The sequence below is a fragment of the Arvicola amphibius genome, chromosome 7 (assembly GCF_903992535.2).
Source record: "Arvicola amphibius chromosome 7, mArvAmp1.2, whole genome shotgun sequence".
Taxonomy (NCBI): Eukaryota; Metazoa; Chordata; class Mammalia; order Rodentia; family Cricetidae; genus Arvicola; species Arvicola amphibius.
In genome coordinates, this window is record NC_052053.1 from 121,472,785 (window position 1) to 121,497,222 (window position 24,438).

Sequence of the window (24,438 nt, forward strand, 5' to 3'; positions counted from 1 at the left end):
AAGCATCGTCAGTCCTTGCTACATGGTAGGGGTCCAATAAATATTTACAGAATGGATGCATGAATAAATGGGATGAGAGGAGTGGTTTGCAACCTTAATCAAGAAAGTGTGAACTGACTTAGTTAAGTTATTGAAGATATGCACGCTTAAATTTGTTAGAAATGCAATGTATAAGAAACTTGAATAACAGAATGAGAAAAGGGACAGATGTGGATCTCCTAAGTGATCCACATGTGTGTGTGTGCTTGTTCATATGCATGTGTATGTATTCATGTGTATGTGTGTGTGATTGTGCATATGCATGTGTATGTATTCATGTGTATCTGTGTGTGCTTGTATATATGTATGTGTACGCTTATTCATATGCATGCGTGTATTCATGTGTGTATGTGCATAAGCATGGCACACATGTCTGTGTGTGTATGTGTGTGTGTGTGTAGTAAGCAACTTGACCTCATACAGAAATAGTGAGCCGAGTTTATCATTGCACTGTTTCTAGTTAGTTTTGTTAAATTCAAACCTCCACCTCTTCAGTCTGGTTATTAATTTTAAGCCAGAGCTTTCCATCTTTGATATTTTTGTAGGCCTGTTCATTCATTTGTCATTGCATCAGCTTTATTTGTTTATTTGTGGGAGCCTTTGCAGTTTAGAAATGACTTGAACAACTTCCTGCACATAAATAAAGCCAATAAAACACTTACATGTTATCTGTATTGCCATCCAGACTGAAGTTCATGACAAGGGAGCTTACTTTTTTCTCTACTTTAGTCCAGAATCAATATTCACATGACTAAGACAGAGTTTGGGAGAGGAAGTAGATCCAAGGAGGAAGGTGGCCTCCGTGATGACGAAGGCAATGCAGAGCATCTTTGGTACAAAGGGTGCCCTTTCTCTCTTGATGCTTCGTTTTAAGGGGTGATTCAACAGAGCCCTCTATGCAGAACTGAGCACATCTAACAAAAGTCTGCCAAGACAGGAGTGATATTTAGAGGACATACATAGATAGCATCATCTATAACTGGAAAAATTACCAGTGGAAAAACATGGCTGCTACAGAGATGTAGACTGCAAAAATTGGAGAGAATCCTTTCAAGCTAGAAATCAAAATTATAAACCAAGACTACCAGGTGAAGAGAAATTACACAGTGGAGATGAGACAACCAAGAGTTCAAGACTGTGATATTAACCCTCCTAGAAATGTCAGAAGCTACACCCATAACATGACTGCTTAAACATGAGCTGGACCATGACAACAGACATGTCAAAGTCAGTGGGAGAAAGACCACCAGACCACAACACCACACAAAGAACTGTGGCAACTACGGGATGCTGGGAGCTGGAGAGAGAGTCTTCACCCAGAGAAAAGCATATCGATTGGCCACCCAAGCCCTGAAAACAGACACACAAGTAGTAGCATACAAACAGAGCAGGCTGCATTTATGTATTTAGGAATATATACATTAGATAGACATATATGTCCTGAACAACAATTAATGAAAAAAGAGGCCATGAATTTGAAAGGCAAGAAGGAGGGCAGTATGGGAATGTCGGAAGGGAGGAAAAGGAAGGAGGAATGATGTAATTATAGTACAATCTCAAAAAACGAAAGGAATGATTAAAAATAAAAATTCAAAGGCAAAATAATTGTATGAATTTCTCCTCAGTAATTAAAATGCAGATAGCTAAAGCATATTGAGGTCTTACCAAGCAGACCTTTTAAGACTTATTTGTTTGTTTTCATTTATTTATTTTTATGTGTATGAGTATTTTGCATTTCTCTGTACCACACGCATGCCTAATGTCCAAGGCAGTCAGAAGAAGTATCTGTCCCCTTTTGACTGGAGCTACAGACAATTGTAAGACAATTGTCATGTGGGTGTTGGAAATCAAAGCCAGGTCTTCAGAAAGAGCATCCAGTGCTCTTAATCACCGAGATAACAAGAGAAAGGGGACTTTGATCTATCTTCCTTCCTTCCTTCCTTCCTTCCTTCCTTCCTTTCTTTCTTTCTTTCTTTCTTCTTTCTTTCTCCCCCCTTCGTTTTCAAGTTGGGGTTTCTATTTATAATCTTGACTGTCCTGGAATTCACTCTGTAGAACAGACTTGTCTTAAAGTCACAAAGATCCACCTGCCTCTGCCTTTCTCTGCTGAGATTAAAGGCATGCACCATCACTGCCAGGTGACTTTGATTTTCTTGCTTTAAAAAATTACTGGCATATATTAATTTTACATAGTGATTTTAAAGGTATTCTAATTCAAGTATACCATGTACTTTTGACCATAACCATCCCTATGATTGTTTTTTTCTCAATTCTTCTACCTATTTCCCTCTCTCTCTCTCTCTCTCTCTCTCTCTCTCTCTCTCTCTCTCTTTCTCTCTCTCTCTCTCTCTCTCTTTCTCTCTCTCTCTCTCTCTCTCTCTCACACACACACAGATTTCTGTAATGATGTAATGATATAAATGAGAGAAAATGTATTTTTCTCTTTCTGAATCTGGTTTTTAATGCTTAATATTATGATCCCTATTGCCTCCATTTTCCTGAAATTTACACTTTAGAAAAATACACTAAAATTACCTGTAAACATTTGCTTTGACTGATCTAAGTATGGTGGAACATGTACTATCCCTACAGTCAGCAGGTATAGGCAGGAGGATCAGAAAGTTTGTCATTCTCGGTTCCACAGCAGGTGAGGCTAGCTTGGGCCATCTGAGACTGTCTCAAAATGTCACAAAAATCACTTTGGGTTTTCTTATTCTCATCAAATACTATTATGAATAGGAGTGGCTTAAATCTATCAATGAATTTCAACCTTTATCAGTCAGGTCGTTTCACGAGTTAGTTCTAGATTGTATCCAATTATTTAAAATTAGTTTTGTGGCATTAAGTAGCCAGGATTTTTAATATGTGATAGAACAATCTGGTACATTTTTAAATGATTATACATTGCTTTCTTGTGATTAGCACATATGGTTACTATGACCCTTCTAAAAATTATCTAAACCCCTTGAGAAAAATGAATCCTTCTCAGGTCAGTGACTTTGAAATGTTGGCTTGCTTTGGTCCTCACTAGGTTAAACACAGATTCCCACAGCATTGCCAATAGTGTCATCAGAGCAAGAGCATCATGATGACCCAGACGGCACTTTCCCCATGTACCCCATGTATCAAAACTTACAAATACTTTCTCCTGCCACTCTTCGAGGCTCATGGGAAATGAGACAGTTTATAGTGCCATTTAGGATAGTTATAGCAGCTATGGAGCTCGATGTCTCTCAAATGTCTTAATTACATTGCTCTAATTTTTGTTTCCGAAGACCGTGTATCGATTTTTGAGGAAATATTTCTCTTTTTACCCTTTTTCCTTTTGCTAGTATATATTAATTGTAAACATAAATTGGTTCCACTTTGACATTTTCATACACGAGTAAATTTACTGTGATCACGTTCCTCTTCCCCCAGCCTCCTCTCTTCCTCCTCCTCCCCACTCTCATTCTTTCTTCCTGTTTAGAAATAATTTCTCTTCTGTTTTCATGTCCTTAAAAATAATCTAGATTCTGCATATGAGCAAAAGCATGTGATGGTTGTCTTTAAAAATTGTGCAGCTCACTTAACAGGATCTCCAATTGCGTGCATTTTTTAAAATGACTTTCTACCAATCTTAGTTCCCTCTCCTTCCCCATCTCCCACCCCACCCCCCACCTTCCACCCACCCCACCCCCATCCACTCCTCAGAGAGGGTAAGGCTCCCCATGGGTAGTCAACAAAGTCTGGGGCAGGACCAAGGACCTCCCCGCTATAGCTAGGCTGAGCAAGGTATCCCTCCAAAAAGAAAGGGCTCCAAAAAGCCAGTTCAAGCACTGGAGATATCCTGCTCCCACTGCCAGTGACCCCACAGACTGCCCCAGCCAAACAACTGTCACCCACAGTTATAGGCCTATTCAGGTTCCCCTGCTGTCAGTCCAGAGTCAGTGAGCTCCCACCAGCTCAGGTGAGCTGTTTCTTTGGGTTTCCCCATCATGGTCTTGAACCCTTTGCTCCTATTATTACTCCTTCCTCTCTTCGACTGGACTCTTGGAGCTCAGCCCAGTGCTAGCTGAGGATCTCTGCATCAGTTGCTGGATGAAGTTTCTATGAGGACAATTAAGGAAGAAGTGTCTGTTACAGTAAATGATTACGGCTGCAGTCTGCCTTGACAGGGTAAGCATGCTAGGAGGAGCTGCTTGAGGCTATGACTACAGGACCATGGGTGTGCTTGCTCGCATGTGGAAGGATGGAGAAGGAGAGACTGAACATGAAGGTGGACCAGGCTGCAAACCCCAGGGCCTCCCCTTGATGTCTCCCTACAGCTAGAGCCCACCACTCAAAGATTCCACAGCCTCTAAAGACATCACTATCACCTGTTGCCAGACCGCTCACGTTCAAAACACAACAGCTGCCCACTCAGTACTCAGAGCCAGGCTATGGAATAGCAGAGCAATAAATCCCATCTCAATATTCTCTTCTATAAGTATGGGATAGCAAGCCCCATCACCTGCCTCAGGAGGGTGAAGAGAATTAAACAAGCAACTGTAGGCAGAACTATGTAAAACTGGTAACAGAAACAGCTACTTGGCATAGAAGCATTCAAGAAGCATTAGCTGTAGTTACAATATGATGTTATGGTGATATGGTTGCCCCCCTTGTGTGTGTGTGTGTGTGTGTGTGTGTGTGTGTGTGTGTGGTGTATAGTCGTACATATGCACGCATGTATGGAGGCCATAGGAGGACACCCACTGTGTTGCTCTATCATTGTCTGCTTTACTCCCTTGAGGAAAGGTCTCTCTCACTGAACCTGGAGTTTGCCTTTTTCAGTGACATTGGTGGCCAGCAAGCTCCAGCAAAGCCTCCTGAATCTCTTCCAACCCTTGGCTCTGGAATTCTAAAGCCACAGCCTCCTACCTTTTATGAAGATGGTGGGGATTTGAATTCAAGTCCTTATATACTAGGCGCTCTCTCTGTCTCTCTGGTTTCTATTTCTGAAAGAGGTACAGATACAGACATTTCCACACTGGTGATTTTTAAAATCTAACACAGGGTCAGATAAATACGGCCTTTGGGTCAAATCTAGCCCACCACTTATTTTGTAGATAGTTTTAAATTTAATTTAATCAACTCCATTTATATTAATTATTTAATATGTTGTCTGTGACTGCTTTGGCACCATAGCATCGGTTGTGTGACTGACAGAGATTATATTACTTAGCCTTTTAAGAACAAGTGTTTTTTTTAAAACAACAACAACAACAAAGTTTCCACAGTTGTCTGAAAGACCAGTGAGAGACACAGTGGCCTACTATTGGGGTTTGCACCCACAGAGTGTTGCTTTTGCTCCCTCTATTTTCTCTGTGTGCCTTTAAGCAAGTCACATTTACTTCCTACAATGCAAGTTCTTCATTCATAAAGGTAAGGAAGTGCACACGTAGGAAGGTAATCAGTAACAAACACGAAAGCACTCGGTCAAGCCTAAGTTGCTGCACAGATCTGCAGCATCCAATGCCCAGGTTACCACGTCTGCTCCATTCTTGCCCCTTCTGGGCCAGCTCTGTGGCAGGGTCTACTCTCCCTTCCCTCCCCAGACTGGATCTGGGCCTAGGCCAATGCTGTGGGTTTCTTTAGCTGGTAATAGACAATTTGTTCCTAATTTAGAGTCTTTAGAATAATTAATTTGGTTTTGGGATACAAGGAACATGTGATTAAGTAATTATATTCCTTTCTCTCTGAAGGGTCATGGTTAAAAGGCAGTGCCATCTAGCCAATGGCATCGAAGCTCCACTCTTGGGTGATAAAGGCCCTTTGCCAGTTGGCCTCATTAAGTCCTTGACATGAGCTCCCCTGATTTGTTATTAAACTGTGCTCAGTCCTCAACAATTTCACATTTCTATTCCAGGGCTTTGGAGTCACACCTTCACGGCAGCCCTCTGCTGGGTTTAGACTCTTTATTGTACAGAATTTCTCCTGTGTCTAATCCCTCATCTACCACAATTACAGCCTTACAGAAAAACATAATTCCATAATTGCTCTTTTCTTTTTTTTTCCCAGTGAAACATTAAAATCCTGATCTCTTTCCTTATCACATATCAAGTCGAATAGGAAATTCAGTTCTGTCTACAAAGGGACGGACTTGCTCTTTCATATCCAGCATCTCCTTCCTGTCTTCTGGATCATGCACTGGAGGCTCCGGCATTAAAGCTTTGTGGTTTCAGAGAATAACAAGGCTTGGAGCTAAGGCCTGGAGGGAAACTCTCAGTGACGGTGGGAGACGCGGGCACCAGCAGCAGATGCGGAGCACGCAGCCCCTGCAAGCGCCACACGCAGAGTCTTCCTCCCTCCCTGACCTCGGCTGTTTTAAGTTTTCTTTAGACTCTGGCAAGCAAGAGGTCGATTCTCTGTGTGCTTGTTGCAAATTGTGATTTTTTGAGAGATCATAAACACAATTACATTCTTATACTAAATTACAGACAGACTCTTGGTTCTATTCTACCAATGAATCTGGTAAGGCACAGGACACGTGACTAATTATAAAAGAAGTGCTGAGAATAACTTGCAAATAGCTTATAAATATTAAAACTTTGCCCATGAAATATATTTACTCCAACAGGCATGTATAAATTTTTCTCTAAAAGAAAACAAGAACAAGACGGCGTTCTGCCAGCTCTCCCTCACCTGTCTGCTCAAGCTCCTAAGGGCCGGCTTCAGTGCTGGGAGCACAGCTTAGGGGGCCAGTAGCTAGTCATCTAGCACACACAAGAAGTGTGCTTCATCTTAGCACCATAAAGAGAAGAATGTCGAAAAAGAATCGTGCCAGGGCTCCACCGTCTCTTGCTTTGGTGAGTTACAGCTTAGCAGGCACAGCAAAGGGTACTTGTACTGTACAAAAATGGAGACCAACCTTGACATAGACACATCCCATCTACCATTGCTAAAGCTGTGGCTTTTGGCTGGAAAACTGAAGAGAGTAACTAACAAATCAACATTAGAGAAACAAGGAAATGTACTTCTACCCTGTCTTTCCTTTAACTGATGTGGAAGGCTACTTAGGAAATATCAGTTAATATCAGTTTTTTTACATAGTCATCCATCCAAAGATCATTAGAGCCAGGCAGTCCTGCATCCCAATATAATGCAACTACTTATTAAAGATGACCTTGGGCACACAAAACTTAACTTCCCTGTGCCTCTGATTCATAGAACCCAAATCAAGATCCTCATAGGTAATTCATAGAGCTGCTATTCAGATTAAATGAGATATATTTACATATTCAGAGTGGAGAAGCAGAGTTTTCAAAGGAAGTATATTATTGCCACAGCCAACATTGTGAAGGATCTTTGCATTACTCTCGTGAATGAAACAGGAAGCCCTAAAGGGTAGCTTACAGCATGGATATCTTTGTAATGAAATGAAGAGCAACTAACATTAAGGAATTCAATTTAACTATAGGAAGCATCCGATAATGAATATTAGGCTTGTGAGCCTGATTGCCTTAGTGGAGCAAGCAAGGCAGGGGACAGGGCAAGGACAGGAGCCACATGATTAGGCTTACATTATTGGCTATTTTTTTAACCTTTTCTTTAGGGTAGGAGATTCCCTGTTGTTATTATAGAATTTTAAAATTACTAAGAAGACTGGAATATAAACACAGAAAACGTAATGGATAGTGGCACTTAAAAACACTGTCAGGATCCATCTCTGAAGAAGAGAAATAAAGTGGGAACCATATGTGATGGTCTCTGCTGTACTGAGATAACAGTTCTCTGCTATTTTTAGGTACTAAGTAAACACTGAGTGAGGTTACTCTGTGTAGTGACCTTGTCTTACTATCTACAATGGGGCAGCATAGCTTCTGTGAAAGACGAGATGCTAGATACCACCCAGTGACGGGTAGTGCTAAGTCCTCTTCCTAGTGTTGACCCCCACTTCCTTTTTCCCCTCCTTCTCTCTCCTCTTCTCCTTCTCATTCTCCCTCTATTGCTTCTTCCCCCCCATTTCTCTCTTACTTTAGAATTTGTTACTTAGGCCTAGCTGAAAATGATCCTACATAAAGCTAGACATCAAAGCTATGATCTCTCGAGAGCCACAGCGAACGTGACACTTCCCTCTATAATGATAGCATGTTTTCTTCAAAACACCTGATTCCAAATACATACTATATTAATGTTTAAGACCTGGGGCTAATTAGGTAGTCTGACAAATTTTTGTGATTGCAAACTTGCTGTTGTCTCCATGTTGGGGCTTACAATGTTAAGAGATTTCTATGATGTATGAATGCACTCACTACATAAAGCAAAAATAATAACATATATGTAATTGCAAAATAAACACTATTAAAAGCCCATCTTATATAGAAAGGGAGATCAAGGAATCATGTAAGAAACATGGCCATGTCAAACAATTAATGGGATGGGAATATGACCTAATCCCAAAGCCGGGAACACTAGCCAGTTCACTAAAGCTGCAATACAGATACAATGGAAGTCCAGATGCTCTACGATGTTTACTATGTTCAAACAATGTAGAGGTGCAAGCCTGGGGACTCCTTCTCTCTGTAGTGGGCTTGAGTGACACGAGCTGATCATCTGGACGTCTCAATGTAAGGGCAGAAGATAAACGATTTGATTAAAATAATTTGTATGGGCGTGATACAGGCAGTTTATGGGCAAAGGTCTTTGCGGGTCCCCTGTCTTATGTTAAAGCAGAGAGTAAGATGAGAAAAAATGTGTGGTGACTACATAGATGGCTAGGTGACATCAGGGCAGTAAAACCTGGCCCTAGAAGGCCTTGAGAAGTATTTGCTGGATCCTGAAGGTTCTTTCTTTTATAGTTGTTCTTCCTTTTTGAGGTCTCCCACACTGTAAGTTACCTGACACACTAATTCATTCCACAGCCCCAAAGCCTCGGACTGACCAGTCCAAGGCTGTATAGCCACCGTTTCACTGGCGTGTTCTGAAAGTACGGCCTCTTCTGGGCAATGAGGTAAAACATTCAAATGTTAAATTGCATTCCATGAGCCGGCAAGAGAGTTCAGTGGGTCAAGGCGCTTGCCACAAGCCTGAGACCAAGTTCAGTTCCTCGAACATACACAGTAGAAGGAAAGAACCAAGTGCTGGAAATCATCCTCGAACCTCCACATTCAAGCTACAGCTTGTGAGGGTTCATGCAACCATACATACACGCGCGTGCACGCACGCACAGATATATATATATATATATATATATATATATATATATATATATATATATACCTCAATCCAATTGATACCACATAAAGAACAGAAACAACCTTGGAGAGTTTCTCCGTAGGACATAAGCAATATCAATCCTGTTTCAAGAATAAGCAGCATTGGAATACACCCATAATGTGGGATCTTTTTTCTTTCTTTCTTCTGTGTATAGCTGACTTTTTTTCTATGTAAAATTTATGTTTTCTTTTGTTAGCATTAATGGATATCAATTAAATCATGTGCTTTTACCATATCAACTTATGGTAGTACAGTCTGTTAAGCTATTTATGGAACACTTAGATCTTTTAGAGTTCCTAGTAATCTTCCATGTTTGCTGATCAGCTTTTAATTTATCAAAGTCCTCTTCTAACAGACTTTACACACACACACACAGCCGGCACAGACACCGTCTGTACAGTGTGTATTTGATATGCTTGATGTTCCTCTTTGACACATAGAGAGGTTAGCATAAGAAGCAGGTAAATTCCAGGAAGCATTAGAGGGTCTACTCATATACAGATGCGTGAGAACAACACGTTCCATGCTTGATAAATATTTCATCTCTCTCATAAAGAAAGCTTTCTACCAACTCTGATTGTTCCTTTTTTTATTATTACCTTAAAGTATTGGAGTTGTTTCTCGGCACTCATTCCTTCCTTCTCTTGTCTCAGACAGGAATTGAAGATGAGAAGCTCCGTGTCTCTTAGCCACCTCTTCAGTTCTTTGATCCTGACCTCCAGCTGCCTTACCAGGCTTCCACTCTCAGGAGACAGCAGGTCACGTGGGCCTGACGCACTCTGCCCTGCCACTGGGTCCTGTATCTTCTCTCTTAGGGTTTTCTAATGCATCAGATTAAAAGTAAGAAGGAAAACGAACAAAAATAAAAATAGGTTAGCTAACAAGTCAAAAATACATCGCAGGAGATAACACAAGACTGCAGGGTGACCCCTTCCACCTCATGACTGACATTCGGCTCTGATGAGCTTGCTGGTGCCTTTGGGGCTTGCTTATTAGTCCCACTATCAACAGATGCACAAGGCACCTTCATTCCTTAGACTTGCCTTTCCCGGGAAAGGGATTCAGTACAAGGCACCACCATCACAGACAAACATTCATCTGAAGTCTCATAGCCAAAGTTCTACAGTGAAAAGTTGTCTTACATAAAGTGTTCAAGAGACAGAAGCCTGAATCAGCGTACAGAGGCCAGAAGTATAGAGAATTAAGTTCCTTTCTTTTCTTTTGTGAGGTATAATTCCCCAAATAATATGAACAAGCACTCTTAAGGAGGTATTCCGTGGTTCAGCTGTCGCCAATTTTTCATGACTTGGGGTGCTTCAGCCCCATGGTTCTTCCTGTTTTGCTTCTTAGATGAAGATAATTTAATAGCTATGTGAAAACCATGCTCAATTCGCTGTGCCATTAATGAACTCATGTAGACTAAGCACTGTGGCATAGAGGTGCCTTGCGAGCTGGTTTTCTTTTCTTTCTCTTTGGTAGAAACACTCTTTACATAATCAATAGGATTTAATCTATAATGATAAATTAAACTTAGAAAAATACGCTTTAAAACACAAATAAAATTAAGTCAACAAACATTCATCTGCTCCACTGTGTTCTGGCAATAGTAGCTTTAGGAGCTCACGACAGAAGAATCGCCTTTTGTGGCAACACCCTTGCATTTTCATGGTGCAAATATTGATAATTTGAAGGCCCTCGGTGGAATCCAGATTTAGCTATTGTTTTTATGCCGTAACAAAAGTAACAGCAGGAGGTGAAATCAATGCCCTTGGAGGCTAGGGTCACAAAAAGGAATTTATTGCCACTTTTTTGTTCTGGAACAGTTTGCAATCATAAATTCTTTATAAACAGAATACTTCAGAGAATGGTCCGTCTTCATAAATATACGACAGAGGACATCAATTTCATTTAATTCACAATTTGTGTCAGCGCAGCAGCTGCCAATGCCTGCCTTGATAGGGTTGTTTAATATGCAATTGAGACAGCGTAATATGCAGCACAGGGGACAAAATTTCACAGATTAAACTGTACGCACCACTGACATTTCATTCTAATGTATTTTCAGTCCACACTGTTCACCTTAGATGAAAGAAATATTAAAAACCATATCCCTCTATTTTACTATTGTTAGAAGTTCAAATCCTTGTCTTTAATTTTTTTCATGCCAATTAAAATGTAATCGTGCCAATTAAAGCGGGGTGCCTACTGGTGTCAGTGTGGCTCCGGCTTTATCAAACCCATCTCTCCAGCCTACTCTCCCCAAATTACTGCAGAACTGTACGGTGTTTGAGTGATACATTGTCAAAATGGCAACTGCCTGAGTGACAGCTGACTCACGGAGACTAATTAAATACTCTGTCTTCAATGCAAGGACAATTTCAAAATTTTGGGTGAGGAATTGATATTCACGACACACTTGAAACACTTTTCTAAGGAAGCACTGTTATTTATCAAATTAGGAACGATACATTTAAATGCAGTGCCGAGTGCTTATCACTTTATCTATAAAGCCAATAAAGTTGCCATTCTTCTCTATTTTGTAAACAACCTTTGAAAAATATCATAGAGCAATCACATTTCTCCTGAGAGCAATGAGTGCTGTAGAATTTTGTGGGTGCTGATTTAAACCTCCATATTTTAAAGCAAATAACATTAATTATCATTAAAAGACAAGGTCATAATAAGCAAGAGCAAGAATTTTTAACATTTGTAAGTTACTTTGAACAACTGTGGAGTGTAGAGAATTTAGATGAGAAACTAGGGCTGAAATGTGCAGATTTTTAATCACTTAGATTAAGCATGGCATAAACGGCACACTGGCGTGTCTCCAAGTCATCATGGCACATGGAGAGCTCCTAATTCAAAATATTTCTAGAGTATTATTTCTTTAAAAAAATTAAAGAGGCAGAAAAATAGAGGGCTTGAAAAATTATGCTCTGTAACTGACACCACCCATAGTAGCTATTATAACTCATCACTTAGGTAATTGGCAAATTTCACTTACCCTTGATTTGAAGAGAAGGCAATTTAGGAGAGAAGCTGATGAGCAACTACAGGCTAACTTCTCTCTCTGCTGTGACCCAACGATAGGACCGGGCGGCCTCTGGGTAACAGAATGTCTATATTGCCTTTTTGCCAGATTCTTGTATTTCTTTGACTGGGAACTACATGAAACTTTACTATTTATTATTATTATTTTTATTATTATTATTATTATTATTCCCTGAAAATTGAGGCACAAAAAGGAGACTGATTTAATTCTGCAATTGAGATTTGGGTCAAATTTGCACATTTGATTTGGTCTGAAAGCTACAGTGGCAACTCCACTATTCACTTTAAGAATACACCGAACCTTTAAACAGTGGATGCCCCTAACATGTACTTTCAGAACAAATTCTGTTAGCATTCATCCAAGCATGACAGCCAGTGTATATCAGATATACTGTATTAGAGTTGACTTGCTGCATACCCACAATACATGGCATATTTTACTTACTTTTTTATGTATTAAAGAACCAAAATTATTAAAAACCTGAGAGGAGACAGACTCGGAATAAATTTAAAAAAAAAAGCATAAGAGGAAAAGCAATGTTTTCCCCATAATAACATGAGTAGCTTGTTTGAAATGTAAGGAGTGAATTGAAAGAGAGAGATATTTGTGCCTCAAATTAGAAATCAGACAGATAGAGTACTTCACCACACAAAAAAATGTACACATAACCTACAAACAGTAATAAAAATGCAAATACCCCAAGCAGCTCCCATTTTTCATTAATTGAATCCACTTTTTCCAGGAGATCATTTGGTAGAGACACGCCACCTTTCCTCAAAGCTTCAACCTTGCTCAGCAGCTCTGTCTTTTTCGGGTGCCTGATAGACATTTCCACGCTGTACCGCTGAAACGACAACACGGGGAACATCATTAGGGGACGGAGGTTCTCTTAGGGAAGGCTTTGAGCAGAAGTTACACCGCTTTAAGGGGATATAAGGTTTGGTTTTCAAGAAGATTTACTAGGAGGCTGAACCTCCTCACCTTGGGTGAGGCAGTAATGCGGCTGAAGACACTCCAAGCATTGCCACACAGGTCCACGGACACTTCTTGCTGTGTTGTTGGCTTCAAAGGTTTTTGTCTTTTTCAACTAAGTTTTTACACACATTTTATGTTACAGTAAATAAGAAAATGCCTGGCCTGAGAGGGTTTGCCAGAGCTACCCCTCTCACTGGACTCTCAGCAGATCTCTCTTGGAGAAGCTCAAAGTGTTGTTTTTCCACATGAAACATGTGTATCACTCACTCGCCTGGGACGTGACCCTTTCTTCTTCAAGGAGAGGGTGCTCTTCAAATGTAGGTAACTGAGAGAGGGAAACGTGTGTGCCACAAACGACACATATCTTTGGCTGTGAGTTATGAAAGGTAAGAAATGGTGCTTAGTCTCTGATATATTTAGACTTTATGTACAAAAAACAAATAAAATTATCTTTGGAAAAAAAAAACATTATCCTCAAGGATTATGTGGCTTATTTCCTTTAAGGTCCCTAAAGTCTCAATTAATATTTTGCTTTTCTTTTATTTCAAAGCTTTCTGAGAGCTTAAGAGAAAAGGCCACATAAAGAGGGAGCAGGCGTGCTAGATCCTTGGGACAGCTATGGATCTACAATTGCTTATTGATTACCATCAACTGCCCTGAGTTTCTCAGCTGATTACTGAGCCTTCCTGGTTCCACCAATTCGCAGTATATTCTAGCAAACTGCCAAGTGAGTTTCTTAAGAGATGTTCCCTGGAGACAATGGTGAAAGAGTTTCCTAGTGATGTTCTTCAAATACCTGTATTTGAAAAAGTTCATGGTCAGAACGCCTTATGAAGAGCTGTAGATAACTGTCATATGTATGTGTGGGGAGGTGTGCACCAAAATATACTTGAGTGTAACAGTTAGGTTATGGGGAAAATATTAAATGTATTTTACAATTTAATGCCCATTTCCAAAATGGCCTTTCTTTGAAGCAACAATGTCAGGTGAGCAAGCTCCATGGTAGCCTTGCTCCTTTCTCCTCCGTGAGCATGGCTGGCCCAGCAGAAACCCTACCATTAGACCTAACAAGGACAATGTCCGTGTAGGCAAAGCATTGTCGATCTTCAGGTTCATAACACCGCCAAGCACTTGGATGGTTTTTAGTGCCCTCGAAAACACCTTGTTTATGAGGTAGAGCTAGGTAGCCTTACATTATAATAAAATAAACAAAATACACATGAACAGGTTTGACAAATTCCAGGCTACTGAATGGTAAAATTAATATACAGCAAAAACTAAAGCCATACAAAATGTTATCAACAAATGAATAAATTTCTAGGTGTGGCCGGGCGGTGGTGGCGCACACCTTTAATCCCAGCACTCGGGAGGCAGAGGCAGGCGGACCTCTGTGAGTTCGAGACCAGCCTGGTCTACAAGAGCTAGTTCCAGGACAGGCTCCAAAGCCACAGAGAAACCCTGTCTCGAAAAACCAAAAAAAAAAAAAAAAAAATTTCTAGGTGTGGTAATTTGAATGTAATTGACCCCTCCATAATCTCATAGGGAGCAGCACTATTAGGAGATGTGGCTTTGTTGGAGAGGGTATGACCTTGTTTGAGAAAATGCGTCATTGTGGGAGCAGGCATTGAGGTTTCCTATGCTCAGGATACTGCCCAGTGTCTCAGTCTACTTCCTGTTACCTGCAAGATGTAGGACCTTCAGCTAGTTTTTCAGTATCATATCTACCCACATGCCACCATGCTCCTGGCCATGATGATAATGAACTAAACCTATGAAGCTGTAAGTGAGCCATTCCAATTAAATGTTTTTCTTTATAAAAAAAAAAAAAAGAAAAAGAAAAGAAAGAAAACACCTTGTGTAAAACTCTACTAAACTAGGACTGGAATTAGTTTGAACGGAAAGATGTGATCACCATTTCCTGTGCCAGATCTTCAGCATTCGTGTGCGTATGTTTGCACGCTTTTAGTTTCGTGTTTAAACCTTCCCTTTGCACTAAACACACACATCATTTGTATTGTGTAAACTTCCCCAAATGTTAGGCGTTCGTGGATCAAAGAACAAAATGTTTTCAGTGGGGTGATTTAAAGCATTTTATACTATTAATGAATGTTGATCAAGGTGTCAGAGTACCCGAAATTACATGAATATGCATATTGGAGAAAATCAAAGGTTGCTGGAGAACGCTTTCTGAATCTGGACTGCGAAACCTGGGGAATTCTGATTGCATGTGTAACTGCAGACAATTACTGGGATCGTGTTACACCGTTACAGAGAACACACTGTCCACTTGGGTCTTCTCAACTCAACACTCAACAAGTATTCCAGAAACCTCCGTGGTATGTTATTTGTCAGAACGATGACTGGTGGAGAGGCTTTATGCAATCAGATTCCCATGTAAGATTTACATAACTAATTAGCTAAGACTGACAGAATGTGGCGGGGGGGGGGGGGGGGGGGGGGGCTGATTTCAGCCAGGCAGAGGACTCTTATTCAAATCTTTCCTTATGTCATGTGTATTAATCAACAGAGAGTCTTCCAGTGGTGCCTTCTGGGAGTGGCTTCTACTGTTTATTGACTTTTCATGTGGCAAATACACCCTCTGTCTTTTCTAGCTTTGAATATCTCTTCCATCACAAGTTAGTAAGAAGTGGGGGGACAGTTTAGATCATCTCATGGAAATTAAAACCTTGCGATAATGAAAATGCAAAAAAAGTAATGAGTTTGATTTTAGACATAATGAAATAATTTTTCCCTACGAAATGTGGTATGAGTAGTTATGGCAATAGCTACTACGATGGTTATGAGATTTAAAAATCCTTGTTATCGTGCATGCTCTCCTTGTCACTGAATAGCCTGCTGCATAAACAGCCCGATGGAAAAGTGATCGATAGGCAATGCCTTCAAACTATAAAAGCTAAGAGAACCTAGCTAATGGTTAGATATATTGGCCTGTGAATGAATGGAGAGTACTGGAACGTCCTGTAATTTAAGGTGAAAGTATTTGGGTTCTGAGATGCTGCGAAGGTTGAGTCTAATAAGATTGAAGGCCTCAGGGCTGTATGCAAAATGACGCTAGGAGCATTGCGTTTTTGCTTACTCCTCGATACTTTTGCTGTTCTCTCGCTAGCATCTTTTCAGAAGCATTAGATGGGGAGGACCAGCCATCAGCTCTATCGACTCTTGCTCCCCTATCAAGTGGGCTACCCTATCCTGTGGTGAAACGATAATTTAATCTTCATATTCGTTTCACCCCCAGCAGTAAAAGAGCAGAAGCTGCCCCATTATGTTCCCTAGTCTGGGGATGCTATCATACAGACTAGTTTTCAATAGCCAAAAACGAGATTAGCAACGTTAAAGTCAGCTGGCTTTTCTCGAGGGCTGAGGTAAATAAGCAGCCAGTATTTGACTTCCCACAGCACCTGCTGTGGGCCTCACTGTCTAGTCAAAAATAAAATATACTCCATTCAAAGAGCATATTTACATTATTAAGTGTATTTGCTTGGCCAATTCAATTTGGTCTAATGAATCCTCTTAATAGATTTGTGAATGATCTAAATTAAAGACACAGGCTACTAGTGCCCTAGAAGCTATTTCTTTGGGTATAAAAGAAAAGTTAAAGAAAATACAGAGTTACTAGTAGTCCATTGTCTTAACTAAGAATTAAAATTTAAATTCTGATTTATAGTTTATATTTTAAAAGCACAAATGCTAAAGCTAAATTAGAAAACAAAGCCAGTAAAACCAGAGATTTATGAAATAAATACATCTAGTAACAAATACAGACTTGATTGAGATAACTTTTTTTGACGCTCATGCCAGGCTTCCCCCCACCCCCTAAGATCTTTCCCCCTTTTCCTTTCTTCTTTTTTCTTTTCTTTTCTTTTTTTCATTTTCCTTTTCTTTTTTCTCTTTTTTTCATTTCTTTCTTTTTTTTTGTTAAAAATCACACCGAAAATTCTGCCCAAATGGAGAGTGGAACAATGCCTTGAAACAGTGTTAATTGTCACCATGGAAACCAGAAGAATAAGCCATTTTGAAACTGGTATAGAAGGCACACATTGAGAAACTCAAGCATTTTTCTGCCTCCCTCAATGTTAAAGAACAAGATGCCTTGTCACGGTGAGGTCAGAGAAAGAAAGCATCCTGAAAGGGAGTAGATACTCAATGTCTAGTAAATAAAAATAATAATAAAAATAAGCCAGATACAGCTAATGCTGTAAAAGACTCTACCCGGCAAATCTTTTTGAAAGAGAAAGATCGCCAAAAGATGGCTAGGACTGGTTGGGTGGGGGGATGGCTTCCACCTAGCAAAACTTCAGGGCTACATTATGTGAACCTTGCCCCCAAAGCTCCCTGGGAATTCTGCTGTTGTAATAAAACTTCAGAAGAGGGGAGAAAAAAGGCAGCATGATGGAATTCAAAATAATGCCCTAAAAGCACACAGAGAGATTAAGACATTCTTTGTAAGACTTTTGTGTGGTGCTTCTGGTGTTCATGCTGAAAAGGGACCAGACATTGCTAAACGGAGAGTGAAGCTTTGGCCACAAGAAACACAAGAATTAAAGCAAACAATTTTCTGATTAAAGAATATGGCTGTCCAATTCTGAGTCCTCAGGGTCTGAGTGCCATGCAATGTGTTGTTCTTAACAGGGAATCAGCTGACTTTACGTTACGAAGAGTTAAGACAGGGACAATTATCTAGTTATAAAAACAACACATTTGAATCTTTACCCATGCAAATTAATATCTCAAACACCTATAGATTTGTCGTGATTATCTCCCCTGCCCTACAACAGGAAGAAAAGGAAAACACAAGAAAATGGCAAAATATATCTTAGTTTATCAATAAGAAAGTATATACAAGGAACAAGGAACACACTCAACCCAAACGACCACAAAATAATATGTAAAAATATGTATTTTGCACACAAATGCAAGGACATGTCTGTGACTCTCACACTGGATTCTCTAGCTAGTGTTTGCCCTCCTCATTTGAGACTTCATTGTGGCCCCTCAGCTAGTCCATGCCTAATGCTATTCACTGGTGAACAAAGAATCTTTCTTAGGAAAGACCAGGTCCGCAGCTCAGCTGTATTGGTAGAGGCCAATGCTGCCTCTGCAGCGGCTTTTGGGCTGCCCTCTTTGAGACTGCCAGCCTCCAGCATCTCACAAGGTCTGTGATGCTTCACAAGGGGCCAGCATCCCCAACACTCAGAGAGGATGCTCAAGATTCAAGAAGAGAGTCCAAGTGCAAGATGAGTAATAGTGGCTACTTCTTGCAAACTGTTTGTATCTTACCATTAGAATTTATGGCGAATAATTGCACAAAGAAATTATGAAGACTCCTACAATTGTCCTTGTAAATTAATAATAGGTTTTCTTGATTGGGATAAATTTGCTGCTGAGCCTTTGGAAAAATTAAAAAGTGCAATGTCATTTAAAATTGCCAGAACTCGCGCAGCAAATTACATCTGAGGTTAAAAATTGAGTCTCCCCCCCACCTTCTAGCTTATTCCATTTGCATGATCTGGAAATCACATTACATTGGCCATGTATTGTTAATTGAACATAGATTGCATTATCTTTAATATAAATCAAACTACAAATATTAAAATGAATTGCAAATTCCCTAATAGAAGATCATAAAACAATCTTTTTAAAAGTATCTCCCATTAATAATTTAATTCCAATTATATCACTCAGGAAACTTAAGTGGGAGACCAGGCAACTTACTTCTCCAATCATTTTTTCTTTTACATAAGGAATATCTATGTGTTTTAAAACAAATATAGTCAGGACAGAATTTATTGTTACCGAGTAAAAACAGAAGCACCAATAATGAAAGCTGTTCATGTTAATCTCATGGAAAATCCTGAATAAGAATATCAGGTCTCCCAACTTCCCCTCTCTCTAACCCACATCAAAGGTGAAAAAAATAGCTATAGGAAAGAAGTCACTGAGCCTAAGAAATATTGTGATTACATCTGAAATTATAAAAAAAAATGATAATTGTTATTCTATTTATTTTTCAAGTGGGTTTTCTGTCCCCTTTGATATTTCTTCAAATATGGTATCTTTCTCGAGCCTTTGCATGGCCTTTAATGAGTTTATATTAAATATTTAACACTGTTTAGGGCATCTCCACTACTACCAAAAACAGTTATATTCCCAGCAGTCCTACTGTTCCAGGCAGAGAAGTTGATTGATCCTCCTAGCCTGAATTGAGTAGAATGAAAAGAAGCGGTTGGAAAATAGCTGCAATCATTTAATGCAGATGACCTCTGACAGCCTCGCAGCGCTTCTATCCGAACAGAAATTTGCATGGGGTCTCTGTGCAGAGGAACAATGTAACCTAAATGGTAGACAATCTTTATTCTAATGAAGTGGGTGTCAAGGTCAATGTAAAACCGCAATGATAAATGGCGCACCACTAGGCAGGAGAAGTTGCACGGGCATTGTAGTGCTTTCACATTAATTGAAGGCTGAAACGCACCGCGTGAAAAGCACAAGCCCCTCTTTTCACCACGACGTGCTAATGCGCCAGAGCCGAGATGGTTTCTGCAACACGTTTGCCTGTTGACATGGAGCCACGGCAGAAAGAACGGCACTCGGACAGGAGGGGATGTTTTCGGGATTTAGTGCTTTCCTAGAACAAAATTATAAAAATTAAAGAAAATGCCCCCAAACGGCCTGGTGATACCTAGTAGAATCCCTGTGATCCCTTTCTTCCTTTCTTTTCTTATTTAGACCTGTCTTTAATTAGTTTCAACCAGGCAACCTTTCATAGGACCTTCACTGGGTCCTTTTCCCTCTGAGCAGCAGTTAAATATGGCTCCCCCTCTTCTGGGTCACTGTTCAGCCTCATCTACAGCTAAAAACCTTCAGGTGGTATCTGTCTGTCCTACGTGAAAATGTAATGAAATGCCTATATGGCTTATTAAAAACCAAAACCAAAACCAAGCAGATTCCATTCTGCAGTGGGAACGGGGAAACTACAGAACCTGTCCCTGTCTGCTTGGCACTGCCAGAAAGGCTGTCTCAGTCAGCACACCATTTCCTCAGCTGATTTAGCAATTTTGTGGTCAATATTTTTCAACTCCTACAGATATGGACAGTACGCTGATTTTCTAAGTTTGTGATCTACTTCAGGGGTAGAGGAGACACTGTTTGCTGATACGCTTGTTATCCGACAAGCACTTTAAGTTCGTCAATTAAACAGGAATGGGAGGTGGTACCATAGCTTTCACAATTTGCTAAAATAATGACCAGCGCACAGTAGGAACCAATTGAGAGACATCTCTAGGCGCAACTCCTAACAGGTTATAAACTGGATATATTTTTATTTTCTAATCTCAAAGAAATCTATGATATTCCCACCACAAGTAGGTTTTGGTAACACAATTATAGTCTTGCGAGTTAAGAGCTTGCCTGTATGTCCGCAGCCTTGGTGACCAGAAAAGAGGCTATTAGTACATCTTACTGTACTCAGTGCCACTGCTAGTTTGGCAACTCTCGTGCACAAGCGAACTGTCTCAAACAGAAACCCTTGGCTCCTGAAATGCTAATTCAAAGGGAGAAAGAGTCTTACTATGAAGGATAGCGAAAAAAGAAAGAAAGGAAAAAAGTTACCGATCAAACTGTTTAAAAAACCTGTACAGCTTCATCTGTGTGTGATTTGTCAGGCCTGAAGCTTTGACGTGCCCAAGGGGCAGACCCCAGCGGGGAGTAGGCTGCCGAGCTAAATAGCTGTGAAAGAAGCCTTAATGTAGGGTGGAATTCAAACTAACCTTGACATGACCTCCGGAAAAATATGCAAAAACTAAAATGCATGCTCTCTGCAAGATACATCCTAATTTTGTGGTGGAGCTGGTTAGTTTTACAAACATAACTGAGACATTAAAAGAAAAATAGAGAGCTAGGAAAAGAGGGAAACTTTAGAATTCACGGGGGGGGGGGGGGGGGGAGCAGCATGATGCGTTGCTGTGAAGGCATGTGAACCATTTGGAAAGAATCCAAATAAAAACCCACACTGAACAATATTGTTGTCAGCCTGTCTATTCAGGAAAAAAAAAATTTAGGTTGAATATAAATGACACAAAGCCAAGATTACATCATTGCATACAAAGTCTGTTGTGGCTTTTAGCTAAACAAGCCCTGTGGATCTATTGGTTTAGGACAGTAATTCAGTCGGGAGATTTTAATGTGTTTTTTTTTTTCTTTTTTCCCTCCAGTGCCAATAATAAAAAATAGAGGAATTTAAGGAAGAAATATCCAACATGCTTTCTATTTCATGCTTTTGATCTGGATTTGATAAGCCAAACTCCAGTTTCAGCTGATGCATTTAGTTCTGATTTGACTGTATTCGAATGTTGTCTGTTGGGAGTGCTCAGAAAGGCTTTGGCTCTGATCCCCCTACAGGAGCTGGCCAGCTCACTGTGTCTCTGGGAATCTTAATTGTCAGCTTGTGTAGGAGTTCGCTCCTTTCACTTTCTCAATGCAAGTTTGTAGCAACCCCAGCCAGTTCTTCCCCACACTGCCAGCCAGATTTTAAACATGATTACATTTCTAGCAACAAACACCCAGAATCTAATGACTTCAATCCCTACAGCAAGGAGGTGAATTCATGGATTAGAGAGATGTACTTCCAATAGGTTTTCATTGGTACGAAGTGGGCAGATGGATCTGGGTGCTTAAAAGCACCAAGGTAGGGGGCTTGGAAAAGAACCTGTGGAATACAGGCTGTGAAGTTCATGGTGGCTACTCTTCACCTTCTTGCTCTGTCCAGTCGTCTTCAATATTTTAGCAACATAAACAACGTTAATAAGGACATATTGATCAGTTTGCCAGATCATACTGATCTTATTAACTGATAAAATAATAAACAATTTAGCTCAGAGATCATACAGTCAAACACCTACAGGTATTATAAGCTAATTAACTGACTCTCAAAGAACAGACAGTACTGATTTATACATCTGTTGGTCTCTCAAGTATAAATATTCCCATTGGGGTAGATCCTGAGTGACCAATGGTTATTAATGTTGGCAAAATTCATGAATTTCTATCTGGCTCTCACAAGCGACCCATGGCTGGCTCTCAGACCCTGTTGCCTGGAAGGGAATGTCAAGAGCAAGGTCAGAGTCCAGCTCCTTCTCTCGTTCCTGTTCCAATGGCTCCTAGTATTGTGGTGAAAGAGAGTTGTGTTTCCTACTGAAATTGAAACAACCCACAAGTGTAATTATTACTAGAATCTGATCCCAGCGGCAGAAGACGGGACAGGGTAGTGTGCTCTGTGGTGGATGTGCTAGCATCTGCCCCATCCTAAAGTTATGCCAACTACCCCCACATGGAAATGTGGCTTCAATATGGCTTTGGGACCATTAAATATGTTGTTTTAAGTGAGGCCAGGAGTACATCTGTTTATGTAAAAAAAAATCTCATAATTTGTATGTTACATCGAAACTTTTAATATACACACCAAACAATGTCTGGGTCTTGGATCTGTACCTGCTCGGGGGCACTTCATGCTGTCTGTTTCAGAAGAGAATATTAGGCTCTGAAAGGAATAAAGATGCTGGCATAATGAATTAAATTTGAGGAGAAATGACAACTGTCAGGCATGACAGAGTTATTAGCCACCGTTCATTCCACCTTAGCCTCACCAAAAGATAGAGACTAAAACTTGGTAGGAACGGAAGGGACAAGGCTTTCACTTGCCTTCAGGGTCAATATTAAAAACAAACAAATAACCATTTGGGGCTGGACTGAGACAAAGACTGGACCACTGTATTGAATACCCAAGGGAGACATCTAAAGGAAGGGAGAAGATCTGAGCCTCCCCAGTGGAAAGCCTCTGAAAGAGCAATGGGTCATTGGGGGTGGAGTGGAATGAGAGCTCAGGGCAGAAAGGACGGACTCGCTGCAAGCAGCATTGAGGACCTTTTACACAGAAAATAATTTGTTGCATCTGATCTATAAAGGTTACACTAGAGGTCCAAGTCTAAAGCCTAAAGAGATATAGCATAGACAGCAGAAGGTGACTTTTGGGTCATCAGAAGTCTAGGCCAAAAGCAGAAGTCTAGCTGGCTGAGAAGTTTGCAGGGTTGAGTGAAGAAGGTTGGCTTGCAGACTGAATCTCAGCTTCCTCTGTTTTGGAAACTTGACTTCATCTGCACCAGCACTGAGAGCTGCGGGACTATCACATCGTTCTGGGCAGAAGAAAAGCCAAGACCCAAACTGCCAACTAAGAAATTGTCCCTTGTTGGAAGAGGATTGAAAGTTATCAGGCTGCAATGGAAGCAAACCAGGGAGGGCAGTGGGGAAGAAACACAACCACATGGAAAGGAAGTTCTGCAATCCAAGGGGGCAAAGAAAGAGCAAATGAATCCAAACTTGTACAGCCATCTTCCGTTCACCTTGTCATAAGAAGGTAGTTCATTCATGAGCCGCCAAATGCAAGCCTTTCGGTCCTTTTACTTGATAAATATATATCAGAGGGATTTTGACTATAACATTTGTATAGCTAGCCTGTATTTCAGCGAGGTGTTTAATGCTGATCACATTTGTACAAATTCACACATGTGGGGACAAACAGACAGACAGACAGACACACACACACAGAGTGAGAGAGAGAAAGAGAGAGAGAGAGAGAGAGAGAGAGACAGAAAGACTTCAAAATGCAGCTCTCAAACATTTCCTTCCATCTACTTTCTCCAATAGATATCTAACAAATATGTAGCCCAGCAGCATGGTGCAGGGCAATCTGTGTTAAGCCATGAATCTACGGCTATGCTGTAATACGCTACAAATCTACACATCTCGATTGGCTTCCTCTGCCTTCGAGCACTTCAGTGAGGATGTAGGTCATGGCCACAACATGCCACAACTGCTGTACTTAAGGTTTCATTTTGATGAACCATATAGGAGCTGGTGGGATGTCATGTCAGCAAGCAGTAAGAACAGTTATATGAGTACGTAATATCTTTTAGTGTGCAGTGTAGGATGGGAAGACGTGAGGAGCAGGAATTAGTAGGACAAACCAGCTTTCTTTTTCAGAGATTCCTACTTTAGAGTATAGTTTCCTTTGTTTTCTATCCCCTCACCAACAGACACCTCAAACATTTATTTTTATGTAA

At 40.4% G+C, this 24,438-nt stretch overlaps 1 protein-coding gene across 2 annotated transcripts in view; it reads right to left on the minus strand.

Annotated features, from left to right (window-relative positions):
- The window catches only part of Akap6 (A-kinase anchoring protein 6), a 410,870-nt gene that overhangs the window by 58,264 nt on the left and 328,168 nt on the right, over nt 1–24,438 (minus strand). For both annotated transcript variants that reach the window (XM_038336827.1, XM_042055440.1), the window contains 2 exons: nt 13,026–13,172; nt 9,876–10,097 (listed from right to left, as the gene is read on the minus strand). In XM_038336827.1, the coding sequence (XP_038192755.1) occupies nt 9,876–10,097; nt 13,026–13,172 (369 nt within the window). The remainder of the gene's footprint in view (nt 1–9,875; nt 10,098–13,025; nt 13,173–24,438) is intronic.